The sequence below is a fragment of the Pelodiscus sinensis genome, chromosome 27, assembly GCF_052426305.1.
Source record: "Pelodiscus sinensis isolate ZL-2025 chromosome 27, ASM5242630v1, whole genome shotgun sequence".
Lineage (NCBI taxonomy): Eukaryota > Metazoa > Chordata > Testudines > Trionychidae > Pelodiscus > Pelodiscus sinensis.
The window spans coordinates 15,079,013-15,101,827 of NC_143078.1; the positions used below are offsets into that span (position 1 = coordinate 15,079,013).

The 22,815-nt window shown below is 45.3% G+C and overlaps 1 protein-coding gene across 5 annotated transcripts in view; it reads left to right on the plus strand.

Moving 5' to 3' along the window:
* The window catches only part of LOC102460658 (cryptochrome-1), a 31,663-nt gene that overhangs the window by 7,397 nt on the left and 1,451 nt on the right, over positions 1-22,815 (plus strand). For 2 of the 5 annotated variants that reach the window (XM_075909947.2, XM_075909946.2), the window contains exons 2-10: positions 426-858; positions 4,254-4,370; positions 5,985-6,135; positions 7,745-7,885; positions 9,395-9,565; positions 12,224-12,364; positions 13,111-13,262; positions 15,027-15,124; positions 15,497-15,942. In XM_075909947.2, coding sequence (XP_075766062.2) covers positions 437-858; positions 4,254-4,370; positions 5,985-6,135; positions 7,745-7,885; positions 9,395-9,565; positions 12,224-12,364; positions 13,111-13,262; positions 15,027-15,124; positions 15,497-15,729 — 1,626 coding nt within the window. In that variant the 5' untranslated portion in view covers positions 426-436 and the 3' untranslated portion in view covers positions 15,730-15,942. Of the gene's footprint in view, positions 1-425; positions 859-4,253; positions 4,371-5,984; positions 6,136-7,744; positions 7,886-9,394; positions 9,566-12,223; positions 12,365-13,110; positions 13,263-15,026; positions 15,125-15,496; positions 15,949-19,883; positions 19,995-22,815 lie in introns of those variants that run through there. The other 3 variants (XM_075909948.2, XM_075909949.2, XM_075909951.2) reach the window with 3 other exon arrangements.

Below are 22,815 nucleotides of genomic sequence, written 5' to 3' on the forward strand. Positions count from 1 at the left end.
AGATCTGTGGTGAAGGGAGATATGATCTTCGAAGGAGACTGGTGTGTTTTGAGTGGAGGGAGGTGTATAGCGGGAAATAGGAGGAGGGAATATGTGTGGAGGGGGCATTTCATCTGGAAGAACAGATGTGACCAGCTGTTTGGTATTATTATGATGATGTTCCGATCCAGATGTTTGGTATTATTTTTGTTGTAACACTTCCCCAAGAACTTTACTTTTTCAGCTGTGCCAGTATTGCGAGATGTCATCTTCTGAGCCTGCCCACTCTAATGTGGATGGCTACTGGCAGTGCTGATATACCGTGTGTATCCATCAGTTCTATTGCATGTTGACAGCTGTTCAAAGTTCCATTTTGGCTGTTAATGGTCTTCCCTCTTTAGTGGGGTTCAGAAATCCCTTTGCTTCAGGAATTCCCTCTTTTACAGATCTCAAGTAAATGTCCAACATGCTTCATCGGACCATTCATCTCTTCCGGAAGGGACTTCGGCTCCATGACAACCCAACTCTTTTGGCTGCGCTGGAGTCCTCGGAGGTTGTGTATCCAGTTTACATTCTGGATAGAAAGTTCCTGATGTCGGCAATGCACATAGGGACTCTGCGCTGGCATTTCCTGCTGCAGTCCCTCGAGGATCTGCACAGGAGCTTAACCAAACTGGGCTCATGCTTACTGGTCATTCAAGGAGAGTATGAGTCGGTTCTTCGAGACCATGTTGAAAAGTGGAACATTACCCAGGTGACTCTGGATGCCGAGATTGAACCATTTTACAAAGAGATGGAGCAGACCATACAAGCTCTGGGGGGAGAGATGGGATTTGATGTGCTTTCTTCAATGGGCCACACTCTTTATGACATCAGACGGTACGTAATTGTCCCAGGGCAATTTCTCAATGGTCTTTTGTTTGTTTAGCTTTAACAAATCTCAATGGGACATGCCTCTTGATTCTGATTCCTTTAGCTCAGCAGTTCTCAGGCAGGGTCAAAGGTTTCAGGGGGTTCACACAGCAGGGACTGGACTCACTGGGGCCAGGGCAGATGGGGCGAAGCCTGAGCAATTTAGCTTTGCAGGAATTTCTTTGGTGTGGAGGCCACCAGGCAGTTGCCTGGCTTGCGAGCACCTAACACCGGCCCTGGTTTTTATATGCAGAAAAACAGTTGTTATGGCACAGGTGGGCCATGGGAGGATGGGGTTCAGAAAGAAAAAGTTTGAACCACCCCATTTCAGATTCTAATGTTTGAGCTTTCAGAGAGCTGCGTTTCCTGGGTTGAATGTAACATTGTGTGCCAGCTATAGGCTTGCCAGGTGTCCGGTTTTGAACCGAACAGTCCAGTATTTGAGCTTTCTGTTCGGGAAGCACATTGAGAAAATAGAAATGTCCGGTATTTTCTAAATAACATGTAGTGTAGATTGTGATGTAATGTCAATTGTGTCCAGTATTTTTGTTTAAACCATCTGGCAACCCTAGCCAGCCAATAGGGAGCAAAGGAGGCATTTACAGTGGGAATATGCATGAGCTGGAATGGGACAGCGGCTTGGTATGCTAGTTAAGGTATAAACGTTTTATTACTATGCACCCTTTAGCCATTTGGCTTATTTCAGTCCTTTACATAAATCTACCATTTAAAAAACAAAATCTGAATCAGCAGGGTAGGATGCAGTGATGTTTCTTTTTACTCATTTCATCTGATTATATCACTGTATATTTCCAAGCATTTGGGGTTATCAGATCAACTTAACCTTTTGCCCAAAAAAGAAATTAAAATGCAAACCCCACCATTTGCGGTTTATTCAAAGTGGAATGACAGCAGATATTGGAGATTCATTACAAATCTGGAGATCAAATTGTGTTTTGTATTGTTAATTAGTAATCCCCTGATTCTGTAGACACTTATGCATGCGAGTAAATCTGTATATGTGAAGTGCTCTGTTGAATTCAGGAGGGCTATTTGCATGTACGAACTTATTTGTGTGGATAAGCATTTACAGGATTGGGGCCTCAGTAAGGGTACGTCTAAACTACATGGCTCCGTCGACGGAGCCATGTAGATTTGTTGTTTTGGCAAAGGCAAATGAAGCCGCAATTTAAATGATCGCAGCTTCATTTAAATTTACATGGCTGCCACGCTGAGCTGACAAACAGCTGATCAGCTGTTTGTCCGCTCAGCGCGCTAGTCTGGACGCTCCCCTGCCGACATCAAAGCCCTTTGTCGGCAGCCCCAGTAAACCTCAACCCACGAGGAATAACGGGGCTGCCGACAAAGGGCTTTGATGTCGGCAGGGGAGCGTCCAGACTAGCGCGCTGAGCGGACAAACAGCTGATCAGCTGTTTGTCGTCTCAGCGCGGCAGCCATGTAAATGTAAATAAAGCCGCGATCATTTAAATCGCGGCTTCATTTGCCTTTGCCTATGTGTCTAATCTACATGCCTCTGACGACAGAGGCATGTAGTCTAGACACAGCCTAATTGAATGCCGGGCACAAGGATCAACAAAAGAGGGCACCTTCAATGTTATAACTTGCCCTGGCTGCATATTTTGATGATTGTTACTAGACAGGGAAATTGGATGTTTTTTTGGCTGGAGGGTTGGTTATATCTAGGATTGCTTGTGATTGCTGGGGAGAGATGAAAGTCTTTTTTTACTTCTGAAACTATATCTTGTTCCCGGGGCTGGCCCATAACATTTTGGCACCTGAGGCGGGGAGCTCAAATGATGCCCCCACATCCTCTCACTTGGGCCAAAACTTTGAAGGGTCCCAATTCTGCCTTCTTCCTCTTCTACTCCTCTCATGGGACTGCTCTGTTACATACCTATGCATCAGCAACAGACACAATTTTCTATACCCTGGGCCCTAGTGGTGCCCTCCTTCCCTCCGCCCCCTTCCCCCGCCCCAGTCTGGCACGTGAGGTGGCCACCTCAGTTCGCCTTATGGTAAGGCCGGCCCTGCTTGTTCCCCACGGGGAGGATTCTCTGTGCCAGCACAGAGGCCAATTTTAGTCTCCACCCCTCCATCCCTCCAAGTGAATATGAGTCAACAGTGTGATGCTGTTGCAAAAAAAGCAAATATGATTCTAGGTTGTATCAACAGGTGTGTTGTAAGCAAAACTCGTGAAGTCATTCTGCCGCTCTACTCTGCACTAGTTAGGCCTCAGCTGGAGTACTGTGTCCAGTTCTGGGCGCCACATTTCAAGAAAGATGTGGAGAAATTGGAAAGGGTGCAGAGAAGAGCGACAAGAATGATGAAAGGTTTAGAGAACATGACCTATGAAGCCAGGCTTCATGAACTGGGCTTGTTTAGTTTGGAAAAAAGAAGATTAAGGGGGGACATGATAGCGGTTTTCAAATATCTAAAAGGGTGTCACAAGGAGGAAGGAGAAAACTTGTTCCTCTTGGTTTCTGAGGACAGGACAAGGAGTAATGGGCTTAAAGTGCAGCAGGGGAGGTTTAGATTGGACATTAGGAAAAAATTCAGGGTGGTCAAATATTGGAATAAATTGCCAAGGGAGGTGGTGGAATCTCCCTCTCTGGAGATATTTAAGAACAGGTTAGATAGACATCTGTCAGGGATGGTGTAGACGGAGCTTGGTCCTGCCTTGAGGGCGGGGGGCTGGACTCGATGACCTCTCGAGGTCCCTTCCAGTCCTATTATTCTATGATTCTATGATTCTATGATCTGGGTGTGCTAGGCTCTACCCCTGCAAAGCAAATTGCATGACTCAGGCCCTGAATTATCACTGTCTTCCATAGTGAGGCTAATTTCCGCTCCACTCCTCTAAACACCACATCCCACAGAAAGGGTTGTTGGTTCTTGCAGATGTCATCTGTGGCCAGGAGAATTCCTTTTGTTTTACATTTTTGGCTAATGCAAAAATTTTTGAGTGCATTTAGAAATATATGTTTGAAACCAGCCTGGGTCTAATCCATTGACATTCATAACAACAGTCTCTTTCCAATTCTAGTCATATTCTGTTTAATAAAATGTAAAAGGCAATAGCACATTCCCCACAAAAGTACTGACCCTGCCAGTGGATCAGGACAAATGTCCCCGGACACTTGACGAGAATTCTATTGAAGTCAGTGGGGCTTTGCATGACTGCATTGGACTGTGACCTCTGTACCTGTAACCTCATAACAGGAATAGTCCATCTCCGTACGGTAGCCTGTTTATTCATCAGCTCTGGCTGCATGATGGACCCGCACCACTTCCATTTTCTACTTGGTTTATATTCATACTACAAAGTGTCCTGTCTTGTTCAGGATTTTGGACAAGAATGGTGGAACTCCTCCCTTGACATACAAAAGATTTCTTCATATTCTCTCTGTGCTTGGGGACCCTAACGCGCCTGTACGGAACCTGACAGCCGAGGATTTCCAGTAAGTAATTTTTTTGCAGAGAAAATAGATAGCCCTGTACAGAGCTCTTTCTTGCCATCCTGAGGGAAGGATTTGGCCAGTATAAATGGCACTATCAGATGATATATTGCATTATTTTAATGTAATTAAATAATGGCGTGTATGTATAAAGAATGTGCAGCTGTGGCTAAGAGCGCTAAAATTATAACAACATTATTATCGTTGTTACATAGCAACTAGGAGCCCCAGTTATGAGCCAGGTACTCATTTTGCTAGACACTGGGCAAACTCAGAACCAAAAGACAGCGATACGTGGATGTATAAGCAGGAGAATATCATGTACGAGTAGGGAAGTGACACTACCTCTGTATGTGACATTAGCGAGATCATTATTGGGGTACTGTCACCAGTTCTGGTTTTCACACTTTAAAAAAATAGGTTAAAAAAATGGAAGGGGCACAGAGACAAACTATAAAAGTCATTTGAGGTTTGGAAAAACCTGCATTACAGTGAGACATTCACAAAGCACGATCTATTTAGTTCATCCAAGAGAAGTTGATGAGTTGATCCTATGATCCAGAAACACCTCCATCAGGAGATGATCTCTAATAGCAGAACGCTCTTTAATCTAGCCAGCAGAGGCATGACATGAATCAATGGCTGGAAGTTGAAGCTAGACATACTCAGACAGATTTTTACATGTGAAGTACTGGGGCCAGTCCTCAGAGCAGAAACGTGGGATTGCTCCAAGGGCCACAGCCCTGGGAGACCAGAAGCAGCCTGAAGGGCAGGGGCAGAAGGGAACCTCCTCCTGGATTAGCAAGGGACAGATGGGGAGGCCAAGTGAAAGGAGCAACTTTGCTTCCTACCCCTGATCAAACTGATCACAGCCTAGGAAGGCCCATCCCCAGAGGTGGGAGAAATGGGTTGGTCAGGAACAGAGGGCTTGGAACCTGCCCTAAAATGCTACAAGCCCAAGCCTGGAAGGGGGAGGCTTTCCCTTCCTGCCCCTGACTAGGAGGAGACAGTGGGGAGGAGCGGCCAGGCGGAAAGCACCTTGGCCTGCCCTGCCCCAAACACTGGGAGAGAGCCGGCGTGCTGTGCAAGAACTATGCTGCAGGGTGCTCAGCAAGGCCCGTTGCTGGACCCAGACGGGAGCGCTGCTCTCCCATCTCCCTCTGCACCCTACTGAGCTCTCTGCACTCCTGTCCCAGCGGCAGTGCTCTGTGCGTGTCCCCACCCTTGCCAGCGCTCCAGGGTGGGGAGAGCACGTCCCCTGTCGCTCACCCGGGCATTCCCTGGTCCACAGCACTCTGACACTGCCTAGTGTCAGACCACAGCGGGGCTCCTTGTCTCCTGCATGCAGGCATCTGCTCACAGGTGCAGTCCTGGGCACTGAGGGAGGCACGGCCCCGAGTTTTCACCATGCTGCTGCTGTCTCCCTTAGTGGCTGCGGGACGAGCTCATTGTGTCTCTAGCTCACAGCACCCCATAGTGGTTTTTCAAGGAGGCTGCAGACTGGGTTACGCCGCTTGCTTTGCCCTGGCTGTACCATGATTAAAGAGGAGACAGAGGAGCTTTCTCCTGCCCCTTCGTCACGTTCTCTCTTTGAAAGAGGCCTCTCTTTTCAATTAGGAGATGTAAGCCTCCTTCTGCGCTTGGCCTGGTTGAGGGTTACCAGGTGCCTCGCCCTGAGGATTTGGGTATCCCCCAACAGAGCCAGTCCCCCTGGAGAGGAGGGGAAAGTGAAGGGCTGCAGCGATTGGAACAACACTTGAAAAATCAGGTGAGTCTCCCTGTCGATGTATCCATTCCTTTGTCTCTTGTTCTGGATGCCTGCTATAGGTTATTATGCCCTTAGCCCGGCTGCAGATGGCTGTGTCTGATCCCATCAGGCAGGGAGGCTGGTCAGAAAGGATCGCTCATCACTTTCAAATCATAGAACCTAGAGTTGGCAGAGACCTCGGGAGTCATCGAGACCAGCCCCCTGCCCAAAGCAGGACCAATCCCAACTCAATCAACCCAGCCAGGGCTTTGTCCAGCCAGGACTTAACCTCTAGGGATGGAGATTCCACCCCCTCCTTAGGGAACCCGTCCCAGTGCTTCACCACCCTTCTAGGGAAATAGTTTTTCCTAATATCCCACCTAGACCTCCCCCACTGCGGCTTGAGACCATTGCTCCTTGTTCAGCATCTGTCACCACTCAGAACAGCCTCTCTCCATCCTCTTTGGAACCCCCTTCAGGGAGTTGAAGGCTGCTCTCAAATTCCCCCCTCACATGTCTCATCTGCAGACTTGCTTCATCCCAACTCCAAACAAACAACTCAAGTCCTCCTGGCATCTCAGAATCTATCTACCAGGCTACAGGAAAAGATCTGTAGTTTGGTGCAGTCACACTCAAGTGGACCCTATTATAAATTGAGAATTCTCCTCTGACAATAATACTTCTGTCAGCTTTTGGGGGGAACTTGAGTTTTGGGGGCCCATAGATTAAAAGTAGCCTGGTCACTGGCCTCACACAGAAGGTTGATATAGTTGGAGAACTAAGTATTCCACATGGGGCTTCCTTTGCCTTTGATGCTTGATTTGACAGTGGCCATGCTATCTCTGGTTTTGTTGTTGCTCTTGCATTGCAGTGCACAGAGCAGCCTTAATTTATAAAGCAGAGCTTGAAGCTTAAACTCCTACATTTGCTAGACCATAAACATCCTGGACTCGGTAAAGACACTGCTTTCATGGCTCATTCCAACAGTCCATAGCCTCTTTTGTCCTATGCCAGCAGATGTGTTAATTTCTTTCTTCCTCTTGAATGTTAAGTCCTTTATGCAAAACAATCTGTCCCACCCTGTTCTTAGCTGGGATGCTTGGATTGCCTTTCCAGACCTGACCAGAGCTCTATGCAGCATGAAAGCTTGTCTCTTTCACCCGCATAAGTTGGTCCAATAAAAAATATTGTCTGAGTCACCTTGTCTCTCTCGTATGCTATAGCCACACAGCAAACAGAGACCTCATAGGCCACCTACTAGCACCAAGACAAGCAACCCTCTATGTTGGTTGGCTAGGATTGTCTCATGGGTATCACCTGGATTCTTGGCAGGTGATGAGCCTGCTGGAAAGTGATATTGGCTGATTCCCTAGTACAGGGGGCAAACCCTGTTTACCCAAGATGGAGGAAAAGATTTGGCTTCCATTCTGTATTTTATTTGAATTGGGGGGGCTTCATGAATAATGCCCAGCTCCAAGAAGGGGTGACATTTCTTGACCTACCCCAACTTGTGTGGCCTGTGTTTGGAAATGTAGTGGGGAACCCTCTTGCTCGCAGTTCTTTTCTGTTTCATTCACAGGACATACCCTGTGGTGTTCTGCCTAAAATTGCTGCTGCTTTTTCTTTTTAGGGCTGGGTCGCCAATTTTACTAAACCAAAAACAATTCCGAATTCTCTGCTTCCAAGTACTACAGGACTGAGTCCCTATTTCAGCTTGGGCTGCTTGTCAGTTCGAAGTTTTTTTTATAGATTATCAAACATTTATGCACAGGTAAGAAAGAAAATATTGTGTGGAAATTATGCAGACAGAGTGGTTATCTAACAGTTTTCCTAAATTAGAGCTAGCCTCCTTCTTGGCGACAGTTGTATGAGTGGTGCAAAGTGGTTTGATATATTGTTTGAAATATTACCTTTGTGTGGACTTGGATTTCAAGGCGTGAACATAAGAATGGCCATAAGAATGGTCAGACCCATGGTCCATCTAGCCCAGTATCCTGTCTGCCAACAGTGGCCAATGCCAGATGCCCCAGAGGGAGTGAACACAACAGGTAATCCTCATGTGATCCCTCTCCTGTCATCCATTTCCAGACAAACAGAAGCTAGTGACTCCATTCCTACCCATCCTGGTTAATAGCCGTTGATGGACCTAACCTCCATTAATTTATATAGCTTTTTTTTGAACCCCGTTAAAGTCCTAATATTCACAACATCCTTTGGCAAGGAGTTCCACAGGTTGACTTTGCATTGCTTGAAATAAAACTTTGTTTTGTTTGTTTTAACCTGCTACCTATTAATTTCATTTGGTGACCTCTAGTTCTTATGTTAAGGGAATAAGTAAATAACTTTTCCTTATTCACTTTTTCCATACCAGGCATGATTTTATAGACCTCTGTCATATACCCTCTTAGTCTCCTCTTTTCTAAGGCGAAAAGTCCCAGTCTTTGTAATCTCTCTTCATATGGGACCAGTTCCAAACCCCTAATCATTTTCGTTGCCCTCCTCTGAACCTTTGCCACTTTTGTGTGATGTCAGCTCTTGTTACCTAGCTCCATCTAATTAACACTTGCTAAAATTGTAGCCAAGACAAATCATTTGTCCTTTGGTGTAGGCTAAAGGGATTGAGTTGGGGGAAGGAGGAGGAGTCTAGGCTGTAACTCAACCAACTAAAATTGAGCTAAAGGTGTTGTTCCAGAGTTAAGTAGGGTTTCCAGGCAACAAGACCTATGGGTATTTTGGCTGCAAGCCAAGCTAAGCAACATCAAATCATCCTTTGCAGATCTTAAATCCTGTATTTTCCAAAATACTCATTTTTTCATAACTCAAAACCAGATGTACAGAATTTCCACAGTGCTTCAGAAGAAATTGCCATTGAGAACAATGATGGAAAACATCACCCTTTGGGGAGACTTTTCACAGTCTGCATGGGCACATAAATTCATATGCAGGAAAGAAACCACAGTGTTTCATTAACACAAAACACGGGTTATCATTAATTTTTTTAATGAATGAATTTTAAACTTTTTTAGTGCATGAAGCTGAGCAACTATTGATATTGATACTTACCAACAACTGTGTGTCTGGTTTAAAGGATCTTCGGTTTTTATTTTTTCTGCGGGAGGAATTCTCAGTATGAATCTATCTTGGAAGGTCAGAGGGTTGCAGAAAATTATCCCAGAGGATCCTGGAATATTGAGTTTTATGGGTTTTCAGCTCACTCTGGTTTGATGCTGGTGTAAATTGTGGGTCAGCTGAAGTCGATGGGCCTGTGTCTCTGTTACAGTCCAAGAACCATTCTCTGCCACCTGTATCACTACAAGGACAGCTTCTGTGGAGAGAATTCTTCTATACAGTGGCATCGGCGACACCAAATTTTACCAAAATGGTGGGGAACCCCATCTGCCTTCAAATCAACTGGTACCAGAATGCAGAGGGACTTCACAAGTGGAGAATGGTAACGTGCTGCATTCCTCTTGGAATGGAACTGATCTCTTTAATTGTTGGCAGTTTCTAGTGCACAAGAATGTATGACACTAACTGTGAATAGCAAATCATATCCCAAAGTACCAAGGAGAGTTAAATGCTTCCAAAGATATTGACTTCGTCAAGGTTTATATTGACCAGAGCATTGAATAGAGCGCATTCGCCCTCGAGACACCTGAGCACAGGGCTGGAAGCCAGGAGACCCTGAGTCCTATTCCATCTTGTTTTCCTGTCTGCTGTAATACCCCAATGAGAAAATTCAGAAGGGTTACAAGAGGAAAAGATCTAACTGTCTTAAATGTCTGCTAGTAAACGAGGAAGGGACAGAGGACTCTGTCGTCATTCCTGCTCCAGGGTCTTGCAGTTCTGTTTCACCCATCATGGACCCTGGGCAATGTTCCCTCTAATTTTTTCCTTCCATATGCGGAATACATTTTGTTATCTGCTCCGAGGCCTATGTGGATGTGCACCACCAGTAGAAACACATGCTGCTGGCTGCTGTCAGCTGTGGGCACTCTGCTGATTGGCTGGGCAGCATTTGAATCTGTCCTAGGAGGGAACACTGCCCCTGGGTATTTTTATATCCTGATGACTATTTGGAGAGTTTTCCAACCAACCAACCAAACCCCCGGGAGCCTAACCTGCATAAGAGGTACCCAATAGTAATAATTAATATCTAGCTCCCACACACAAACACAGCACCTTCTCCAGGCCCCTCAGTGCACTGCATCCATAGAACCATCATGAATATTTTCTTCTTCAACCCACTTGATGAGCATTGACTGCTCCCCCAAGACATAGACAAGTATCTCTATCCATGCTTTATAGCTAGGAAGATGGGCACAGAGCTATGAAATCACTTTCCAAGGGCCACAGAGACACTTACCTTCATCAGTGCCAGGGTAGAAACTAACCTCTCATTAGCCTCAATATGCCATGCTAGCCAAGTATCTCCTGAAAAATAGGCTATTGGAATCCTAATATCTTCCCCATAACATCCTAATATCTCTGCATATACTGATGGCTCTGATGACCTTCTGCTATAGGTTTAAACCTCCACAGCCTTGCACCCTGTGTTGTTAAAAAAAAAAAAGTGCCGGTACTCCAGGGGAAAAGTTGTTGAGCTCTGACTGAAGGTGCCGGTACTGCATCTAGCAGTGCCAGTACTGCATACCGGGCAGTACCGTCACAAAAAAAGCACTGGGCACAGGTATCTATGACGATGCGAGTTGCTCTCTGGGGAGAATCACAGAGCTGGCGGGGGGGAGGAGCAGGAAATTAGGGCAAATAGTTTATTTGGTGAAACATGCAGTGTCGGTTGACTTTGAACAAATTTGCGGAATAGTTTGAGCTCAAAAAACTTTTTGGCGAGAAGGCCACCTGCTCCCTGTAACTTCTGGTGTAGTGGTTGGAGTGTTCTTTTGGGATGTCAGAGATCCTGGTTCAATTCCCCCACACTGCCTGATGGGGAGAAGGGATTTGGGCATGTGTCTTCTACAATACATGCAAATGCCCAAGTAACGGTAGTTCGGACTAGGAAACCTATTCCGAACTACCTAGTCCGTGCCGCATGTAGCCGCGCGGCACGGAGTCCGCACTAGCAGACATTTAAAAATGGCGGCGCCCGGCTTTATGCAAATGAAGCCCGGGAAATTCCAATCCCAGGCTTCATTTGTAACTCCGGTTGCCTACATTAACCACCCTAGTTCGAACTAGGGTGGTAGTGTAGACATACCCTCTTTTTGAAGCTGTTCTATTTTGAATGGTCATTGGATCACGTACATGACCTTGGATCTCCCACGTCCTAGGTGATAGGGATGTAACCAGTTAACCAGTAAGCATCACTCTTACTAGGTGATGCTTACCAGTAACTGACGAACCGGCAGCCCAGCTGGGCCGGAGCAGCTCCCTGTTCACAGCGGGTCCCGCTGGGCCGGAGCAGCTCCCTGTTCACAGCGGGTCCCGCTGGGCTGCAGCAGCTCCCCACCTGCAGGATCCCAATTAAGCGATTAACCAATTAAACATAATGTTTAACTGATAAAGTGATTAATTGGGAGTTTACATCCCTACTAGGTGAATGCCCTAAGCACTAGGCCAGTGTTTCTTAAAGTGAGTTCCGTAGCACACGGGTGTGCCGCAGAGAACAGAGTTCAAAATGGCTGCCCTTAAAAGGGCAATGCCTGCATTGCTGAGAAAAGGGCAAACTGCGTTTTATTTATTTATTTATTTTTGGTCAACAACTTTTCCCTTGGGAATGGCTGCCCTTAAAGGGGCAGGCCTCCTTTTTTTTTTCTTTTCCTTAACAAAAAAATCCTCAGCGTTTCCCATAAAAAAAATTATTGTTTGGTGTTCCTCGGTCTTAAAAAGTTCAAGAAACACTGCACTAGGCTCTAACGTCATTCTCATTCCCTTGCCCATTGTCCTAGACTCTCATTCCGCAGTGCCTAGATCACTGTCCTTTGTGAACAAGGGTTGCACATTGGGCCCATAGTGCTTGAGCCTCTGACAAAGTGACTGGCCTCTGTGTATAAAGAAAAGACAGGAGAGAAGAAGCAATTGTGGGAGGTGAAAGAGGAATGAAGCACTGTGCACAGTGAGCAGGAGGACTGAACTCTTCTGGGTGTTCTAGGCACAGACAGGCTTTCCATGGATTGATGCTATCATGACGCAGCTTCATCGGGAAGGTTGGATTCACCACCTTGCTCGCCATGCTGTTGCCTGCTTCCTGACTCGAGGAGACCTCTGGATCAGCTGGGAAGAGGGCATGAAGGTTCGCCATCTTTTCTTTCTTTGCTCATTGGCTTGTTACTGCAAGGTACTTTGAAGAAGCCCCTGTGAAATGGAGGATTTGAACAATCCTAGAACTGTAGGGCAGGAAGGACCCTTCCATGGCAGTTTTATTATGCCGTGCACCTGTGGTCAGGTCATGTGAGAAGCATCCTATTATTTTTAACGCAGTAGTGCTCAGAAGCCCCGGTTGAGATACGGGCTCTGTTGTGCTGGATGTTGTACCAATACATCCATCGTAAGAGGCAGTTCTTGCCTCGCAGAGCAAATAATCTAAACAACCAGACAAAGACTGGGAGGGAAAATAGAAGCACGAAGAGAAGTGACTGGCTGAACGCCACAGGCCAATAGCAGAGCCAAGAATAGAACCCAGGTCTCCTGAATCCTGACTCTACAGGTATAAAAATCCAAATTTCAGCTTACTAACCACAAGACAAATACATAGTCACAAATGTGTCATAGACAGTCCCTATCTATGCCTCCTAACCAGGTTCTAGGTTCCTACAGGTCTTCTTTCATCATAGCCTGCCCAGAATGACTTCCTTCTGGTAATATACCCCAAATAGTTCCCAGTCTCCCCTGCTCTTAAAGGGATAGCTCTCTTTTTCAGTGTCTCTTTAACAGCCTTTGCCCTTTATTTCACAGACCTGCATTCTTTATTTCCTTGCCATATAAGTGTTCCCCACCCCCAAGATGTGTTTTCTCTCTTTAATTTATCATGAAATACAGGTGTTTGAAGAGATGCTGTTAGATGCAGATTACAGCATCAATGCCGGAAACTGGATGTGGCTGTCAGCCAGTGCTTTCTTCCATCAGTACACACGCATTTTCTGTCCTGTCCGCTTTGGCAAACGCACAGATCCAGAAGGGCAGTATATCCGGTAAGAAGACACACAACACAACAACCCTTTTTTAACTATTTCTAGGGACCGATCTGGCTCCTGTTACTGCAGCATCTGAGTACGTTGCAGTCTTAGCTATCGTTGTCCTGCAGTCCAGTGGGGTAAGGCAGAGCTGTAACCCTGTTTTCCGGATGGGGTACAGAGCAACTAAGGGACTTGTCCCAGGTCACACAGGCAGTCTGTGGCAGGGCAGGAAATTGAGCATGTGTCTCCTAACCACTGGGTCAGCCTTCCTCTCTAATGCAATAGTTTATCAGTCCCTGCCATGATTTCTGGTCCTGTCCGTGTGTGTGTTCTACCAGAAGCCTGCACTAGGACTCAGGGGAGATGGGTTCTATTCCTGCCTGTGCCACTGGCTGATTTGGGCAAGTCACTGTCCCCTCTCTTCAGCTATAAATCTGTAAAATGGGGATCATGATCCTGACTGCTTTTCTAAAACACTTTGAGAGCTCTGGTGAAAAGCCCTTAGATCATTAGTATCTCATTTTTGCTGATAAAGATATTGCTCAACTAATAGTCTAGCGGCACCTCAAAGACTAACAAAACATGTAGATGGTATCAAGAGCTTTCATGGGTACAACCCACTTCTTCAGATGACTGGAGTATTAGAGGTCCAGATCCAAAACTAAATAAGGGAAAGCATGCGGGATGGAGTTGGGGGGAGAGAAAAAAATAGTGAATTGGATTGTTCAAGTTAGAAGAGGCTGATAAAAACAATTTGCACCTTTATAAGCACCCATTGGTTGGTTGGTTGGTTAAGTCCTTAGGATGTGGAAGATAGTGTGCCAGCCAGCCAATATCCTTATTCATTCCTCTGTGATAAGAATCAAACTTGTAAATGAAGTTAAGTTCCAATCCTTCCCTGTGTATTTAACTTGTGGAATTGGCCTGAAACAATACGGTGACTTGGAGATCCATTAATGAGACCCCGGGCAGGTTAAAGTGTTCTCCGACAGGTTTCTGTGTGTTGCCTTTTCGGATATCTGATTTGCGTCCATTCATTCTTTCCCATATAAACTGTCCAGTCTGGCCAATATGCATGGCAGTGGGACATTGCTGGCATTTGATGGCATAGATCACATTAATGGATGTGCAGTTAAATGAGCCTCTGATGTAATCGCTGATGTGGTTGGGCCCAGGGATGAAATTGCTTGTATAGATATGTGAGCGGAGATGGTACCGGGGCTGATTGCAGGGGTGGGATCCTGGATGAACCTCAGCCTTGATCAGTCCACACAAGAGTTCCACGTCCTTGACACTGCAGTACAATTACATGACGGACACATTTCCACCACTTTATACCAGAAACCTACCAGCCGCTACACTTACCTTCATGCCTCTAGCATCCATCCCAGACACATTTCTCAATCTGTTGTTTACAGCCAAGCCCAAAAATCCAACAATGGCCAGTGCCCCAGAGGGAATGAACAGACCAGGGAACCATTAAGTGATCCATCCCCTGTTGCATATTCCCAGCTTCTGACACACAGAAGCTAGGGACACCATCCCTGCCCATTCTGGCTAATAGCCATTGATGGATCTATCCCTCCTTGAATTTATCCAGTCCTTTTCCCTTTGCTACCTCCTGCTGGCCAATTCAGTTAGATCTGTCCCGAACAAATACATCCAAGAGGCACATGCTGAAATATCAACATAGTTGCTTGGGACTCGTGTGTGTTCTGCATAGAAATACTCAAATATTTGCCTACAGAATGTACATATTAATTATGTATTTTTTTTCAGAAAATACCTCCCAGTGCTTACAAATTTTCCTTCCAAGTACATCTACGAGCCTTGGACAGCACCAGAAGAGGCACAGAAGCAGGCAGGCTGTATTATAGGTAATTCTGAGGCGATGTTAAGAATTTTGTTACCGATATGGTTGTGTGAAATAAGCATTTGCTTGAGATGAAAACATACCATTTGGAACAAGGATTTGGCCTTTATGTTCTAAAATGGATTAGCCCAATATATTTGGTTGTTTCAGCTCTCAGATAAAGATGACACATTATTATAACCTGCAATATGACTTCAGGGTCCTCTGTGTCTTAATGTTGTCTGGTGTGTCAAACCTAAGGCAGCCCCTCAGGTTGTTCATCTCTCAGACGTATTCATATGGCCCCTCATCGCCATAGTATCTAAACACCTCACCACGTGAATATATCCTCCTCCACTGCTGAGAGGTAGAAATGTGCTGTTATCCCATTTTACAGATCGGACGCTGAGGCCCAGAAAGACAAAGGACCCAAGCTCACACAGGAGGAATGGGGTGGAGTTGCGCACTGAGTCTACTGCTCCCAAGTCCCAGGCTAACACCCTAACCACCAAGCCAAGGCTACTCAACTTTGGAAGCCCTTGGAGCCACAGTGATCCTCACAGCACATGCCAAGGGCCACAACCTAAGGCTGTGTCTAGACTACATGCCTCTGTCGGCAGAGGCATGTAGATTAGGGTTGTAGGCAAAGGGAAATGAAGCCGCGATTTAAATGATCGCGGCTTCATTTACATTTACATGGCTGCCGCGCTGAGCCGACAAACAGCCCTTTGTCGGCAGCCCCGTTATTCCTCGTGGAATGAGGTTTACTGGGGCTGCCGACAAAGGGCTTTGATGTCGACAGGGGGAACGTCCAGACTAGCGCATGAGCCGACAAACAGCTGATCAGCTGTTTGTCGGCTCAGCGCGGCAGCCATGTAAATGTAAATGAAGCCACGATCATTTAAATCGCGGCTTCATTTCCCTTTTCCAAAACAACATATCTACATGGCTCCGTCGATGGAGCCATGTAGTCTAGACGTACCCTGAGTGTGGTTGCATATACATGCAAATATATGCAAACAGTTTATTTCACACTGACGGGCATAAATACAAAGATTAAGGCAAGACTACACAACATGCAAGCCCCATTTAAGTCAGTTCTGCTGATATTAATAAAATGCAACATTTACCCAATTTCCACCCATATGACAGCACTTTTAATGACCAATGAGAGTCCAGGAATTTAACTACTAAAATGCAGATCAACAGAAGTCCATTATATTCACTACTTGTTTGTTTTGGCTCCCACCAGTAGGCCGCCATCAAACAGGCTGCAGGCTGCATGTGACCTATGGGCCGTGTGTTGAGTAGCCCTGCACTAAGCCATCCTGCCTCTCAGTATGCTTCCATACACCACCCTGTGGTGTCATCACAATGGGTAAAAAGGGTGGGGCTGGAAGGTTCTGGGGGTTTGTAATGGTTTTACCCAAGTGAAAATTTGCTGAGATTGACTTTCTGGTTCTCAGACACAATGGTAAATGACTTTATTTTGACCATCTTCTATTAAGAGACTGCAGACCCTGAAGTCATAGTGCCATTTGTAGCAGGATTTTGCTGTGTGTTTGTATTTGAGGAATGAAGAAGGGTAACCGAGTGGTTAGGGCAGTAGTCTATAACATGGGACAACTTGGTTCAAGTCCATGTCCTCTACAGGTTTCCTATGTGACCTTAGGGAACTCATTTAGCCTTTCTGTGGATTCTGTCTTTGAACTATGGGCAAAATGGAATTTCCTGACCTCCAAGGGGTGTTGGGCAGGTTCCAACATTACAGCACGTGAAGTACTAAGATGCTATGGAAATAGGGGCCACAGAATGCCCTCAGCAAGATGGAAGAGAAGCAAGCCTGTTGTGGTTGTGCCAGTAGCATGCTCTCTTGGTGTCTGAGTTAGGGATGTTAATTGAATAGTCGAGTAACCTCATGAATTCTTATCAGTTAGTCAACTATTCTATAGCCCCGGGGGGCGGGGCTGGCAGCCAGTGCACTCTGGCTCCACTCCCGAGGAGTCCCTGGCCACTCCATGCAAGGTGCCAGGCGGGAGCTGGTCCATAAGGAAAGCAAATTTAAAAACCAGCTCCCCTTGCAGACCAGCCGCCTGTCGCCCTGTGCTGCTGCCTCTGATACAGAGGCAGCAGCTCCTGTCCGGGGTGGGCGGGGAGGGAAACGCGTGTAGTCTATAGCATTAACCTATTAGGTTTTGCTTATCGGATAATCGGTTAATTGACTACACTATTACATCCCAAGTCTGAGTAAGAAAGCCACAGTCCAAAGCATCTGTCACTGAACAGTCCAAGCTATGTCAGATTCCAACAAGGAACAGCTGTTACTTGTCCACTCTCCCTCTGATTTTAAGTGTCCCCTTTCTTATTGCTAGACGTGGCTATAATGCCAGACACAGCTCTCTACGCTGTAGCTGCTGTGCCCGAGAATCCTACAACTGATCCTGAAAGCAAAGAAACTCAGAGGATCGAGCTTCCAACTCTCACATCTGCCTCCAGGCCTTTCTTGGCTGCTCCAGCAATCTGTGTTCCAGTCAGGAGGCCATTGAGTACAGTACAGCATGAGATCTGTGGGAGGTCATGGCTGCTTTCTTAATCTCAGAAATGCCCTGCCCAGACAACCAAGAGCATTAGTGGTCCAGGTGTCTGCAGCCTCTGTCCCCAGTTGCCATAAATCATCTTGGGACTGCCTCTAGCATAAAGGAGACTTGCGGGAGCTTAACTGGGTATCAGCTCCCTGACAGCATCAGCCTGTTAGCCAGCCAAGCCCTCTCTTTTGGGCAATGCCACCTTTGACTCTGCCTGGCAGGTTAACAACAGGTGCACTCCAGGCTCCTATGGAGCATCTCCCTGTAGCATGTTGCCCCTTATCCACTGAACACTCGCAGAAATACCAGGTCTGCTGTCCCCAAAGGAACAGTGCACAGGCGAGCTTGTTCGAACCAATTCAAGACTGGCATCTTGCTTAATCTCACAGCACTGAGCTGTAGTGACAGTGAAAACAAGGATACGTATTTTATTACCAACGATTCAAGATCGAAGGAATCGTGAGTAAGGATAATGGCAATAAAAAGTTCTGTATAAAATAAAATCGTAACATGCTTTCCAGAGACTAAACTTAACAGGCTAACCTCCTGGGTAAAAATGTCTACCTCACTCCCAACAGTTAAAGTCACCGGGGCAGCATTTTAACTGATTAAATCCCGTTTCCGTGAATGTAAATGTACTGCCCATTTCCTTCCTAGGTGTCAGATTATGGGGCGTCTTTTATGTTTCCCAAATGAAGTCCAGTGAACCCTTGATATGTATCTCTAGATAATCCTCTGCTGTGTTTCTCTGTCTGCCTGTTTCTTTTTGAAATTCTTACAAGCTTTCATCTGCATTCAGCTTAGATAGGTGCTGAGAGGGAGACTCACTGAATGAGACATTTGAGAAGAGAGACAGGTGAATAAACATCCCTTGTCTGGCAGAAAACCTGTGTGTGAACTCTGACTTGATACAGCCTTTAAAACATAGGGCTTGTCTCCACTGGCAAGTTTGGTTCCCAAAAAACCCCAGTGACGAAAGTGCTGTCGACATTCATAAGTCGCCAAAAAGAAAGTTGACGAATCATGTCTACACTGCCACCCTGTGTCAACATAGCACGACCACATTGTTAACTCCCTTGGTGACAGAAAGAGCAAAGCAATGTGGGTAAGCACTGACAGCTCCTGGCATCACCTTCGGTCACTAGGCACTGTGGAAACGCGCAATGGATAGGCATTTTGGGAATGTGAAAAACATCTCGTCAGCCACTTCTTTGCTTCCCTGTCCTCCCAGGATTTCCAGCTCACTTTCAGGCCACTTGCATGACGGGACACTCGCTGCTGTGATTCTTCAACCCACCCACTGAGAAGATCCAACACCTCTGGGATGCTCCAAGCAGGAAAGTGTCTTGAATGATAATCACCTCTGTTTCCTTGAGAAGCTGCCATGAGGACCACTACACAAAGAGCCAGACACCAGGAAATGGATCTTAACGTTCTTGGGGGGTTGCAGGTGGGAGGGGCATATCTGTTTACGCGGCTGCAGAGCAGTGGAGTTCAAAGTGCTGGCTAGAGTGGCTAATCGGGCATTGTGGGAAACATGCTGGAATCCAGTAAACTCAACAAAAAGCCTACTGTGGTACACACTGCATGATTGCTGACAGTAAAGAGAAAGGGAAAGACAAAAGTCCCTTGCAGAGCTGGAAGTTTTTTGCCCTCAAAACTGGGTGTTTGTCACGATGTCTGTCACTTTGCAATGGGAACACCCTCTGGGTTATATTGCCTAAAAGGGTTTTTTGGTGACAAAACTTGCAAATATAGAAAAGGCCATAGTTTCAGTATATCGATGCATCTCCATATATAGTTTCACAATGATATTAATAACCAGTGGGACCCTGGCGTTATGTATGACCTCACATTGGTGAACCAGAATGTACATATCAAGAATCAAGATATTCCTGTATCTTCCTTTCCCGTTGGAATCAAGAAGTTCTTGGGTCAGGCTAAAATCTTATTTCTGGTTATCTAATGATCTCATCCTCATTCAGAGAACAATCAGAAACTGCAGAATGAAGTGGGGCATAGACCCTTGGCACAGGGTAAATTTAATTCCCAGCTTTCCAGGGCATACTCTTTGACAGTCAGTTGAAGGGCAATAAATGAAAAAGCATGAATATTTCAAGTTCTGGTGCAAATCCATTTGAAAAGATAGTGTTTAAATAGATTACATGTGTAGAAATGGCTGCTCGTATTTTGTATCAGGTCAAGATTACCCATTTCCTATGGTAAACCACAAAGAAGCCAGTGCACGTAATCTGCAGCTCATGAAACAGGTCAGAGAAGAACAGTATGGAACAGCACAGCTCACAAGAGGTAAGATGAGCTAAAAGACTGCACATTCTGTGTGATTGATTGCAGTGCAAGTGCTAGCCTTGGTTATGAATTAACTTGTGCTCTTTTAGTGTGATTGGAATTATGCAGATAACTTATCTAGAGCCCCGCTTAAAATTTGGATCTGCAGCCAATTGTATAATTAACTTGTATCCGACCATGATCTGCATGCTGCCTTGTCTATGTATCTGTATTTGCACCAGCAGCCTACCTCATGGTTAGAGCCAAAAATGTGACCTGCAAAGGTGGTAAACAAAACAACCGTCTGCAGATGCAGATACCTGACTATACAAAGTGTATATATGCAGATTTGCAGGACTTTGCTGATCATAAAAAGCCCTGTCAGCCACAGTCGTATTGTTTGTCCCAACTGGTGTTAACTCATCTTTAGAAATAGTTTTAATAATAATTATAATAATCACTTACTCTATCTTTGACATACCAGATGTATACCAGTTGTTTTTAATAATGTGAACATTTCAATATGCATTGTGATGGTGTGGCTGCCCCTCACTGGCAGAAAAGGGGTTAAGAGCAGCCTTAGGGAAACTGCATCAGAGGTAGCCAATCAGAGAGGGGCTGGAGGGAGCAGCCAATCAGGTCCAAGTAATCCCATATAAAAAGGAAGCTGCAAGACATAGGAAGGCAGTTCTCTGCTACGAGCCCAGGGAGGAAGGACTGTGTCTCTGTGTAGAGGTCTGAGAGAACTGCCAGCACCCTGGACAGAGCAGTGCTACCAGCTGGGGCTAAGAGAGCAACAGGCAGCACTGGCACTAAAAAGGTTATTTCTGCTGAGGACTGTAAAAATGAAACGGTTAGTCGGCAGACACTGAGTGTTCACAATTCAGATTTCTAGATGTGATATTGAGTATCTATTAAGTATCCTAGATCTAGATCTAGATCTAGATTTAGATATAGATATTTTGTTTTGGGAAGAACAAAGGAGTGTGATATATAAGATATGATTTAGTGAAATTCTTTGGCTTATTACACTCTAAAGAGAGGTTTCAGAGGTAGCTGTGTTAGTCTGTGTGAGCAAAAACTGAGAAGAGTCTGGTGACACCTTAAAGACTAACCATATTATTGTGGCATAAAACTTTCATGAATTGCAACTCACTTCATCAGATGCTTGAAGCAAAAGCAAAAGAAGCAGATAATAGGGATACAGAGATGGGAGTGTTACATCAGAGCTTATTCAATCGGTGGATGTAGATAAAGTGAGAGTACCTAAAATGGAAAATTACTTATGGTAATGAGCGAGACATTCCCAATCTCTAGTCAGACCCATTTTGATGGTGTCAGATTTGCATTTGAATTTCAGCTCAGCAGTTTCACGCCTGGAGATCATGAGGCATTGGACTGAAATATCAGGAGTATGACTGATCAGATGCCTTCCCTAAGATTATGGATTTTGGATGATATAGATGGATATAGACATGGCTATGGAATAAAAATCCCACAGGGCTCAATTTTTACATAATTGAATAGTTGTTATAATCTTGTGAAAAGTGCTGCATGATGTCCGAATGAAATGTCACTGCCAAATAGCTGCTTGAATTCATCTGAAATCATAACTTAGTGGACTACTTCTAGAACCCATGCCTATTTCTGCATGTGTAATATTGATAGCAATAAGACCTTGACAGTTGTTAGTGTTAAACCTAACTGAATTGCTGAGGACATCTGCTTTTAAAGACGCATGTTTCAAGGGCTACAGTGGAACAAAGGAACCTTTAGTGAAAGATGCTGAACTTAAAAGTTTTTTTATTGACTGTACAGTTATAAAACTCTGTCCAGCATTTTTGTTTCAGATAATTGAAAATATCATTTAATCTAGATTTTAGAATATCTTGCTGTTAGATAAAACTTTTCCCTTCCATGCCAGGTTTACTGGAGAACCGTTTTTTTGGTCAGGGGCCACACACCAGTGGGAACAAAAAACAAAACAAAAAACCAACACACCTCCTTCACTTGGCTCCCAACAAGCAAAAACCAAAACTCACTGATCAGGGAGCAGGGGGGAGGCTTGGGGCTGCCAGTCTAGCCCTAGGAGGGGTGTTGAAGCTCGCCATAGGTTGGATCCAAGTAAGCTGGGGGCTGGACCCAGCCTGCGGGCCATAGGTTCCCCACCCCTAGACTAGAAAAAGCTTGGCAACCATTTATGCAACTTCAACAAGTGAGGAGGACAGAAGATCTGCCATTTGCCTTCTGATGTGCCCCCTTCGAGCTGAGGTCTGTGCCCCACAAATATTGGTCAGCCCCCAAATCCTGTCAAACATTGTACTAGATACTGTTTCATTGAATTGATCTAGTATGACAGCAGGTGGGATACAGGACTACACATAGCATGGATCTGATTCAGTGTGGTAAATCACCTTTGAGCTAACCCAGGGTGAAGATTTTAGCCTAGGGGAAACTCTTTTGAGAAAGTTATGAAAAAGAGATTCTTATAGAAAAGCCTTTGACAGAGTCGAGTGGAGTTTCTGTCTTATAACACTAGCTATGTGGCTCCATGTATAATAAAACAAAGGGAGTCAGCACAGACATTATGTAGGCACGTCTGAGAGATCTTCTGAAATGTTTTGTGCCCGGCATCATTCAGATGTAAGAAATAGAAAGTGAACATTCTTAATCAAATTATTTGAATCCCTTCCTGTGACTGAAGCCTCAATTTTTTCTTCCTAATAATTTGTCTTAATACTATAACTAAGTGATTGTGCTATTTCCATTCATAGATCGGACTATACCACGCTTAACTAATAAGATTCAGTGAAAGATGCTCAGCTGATGTAAATCTGCATAG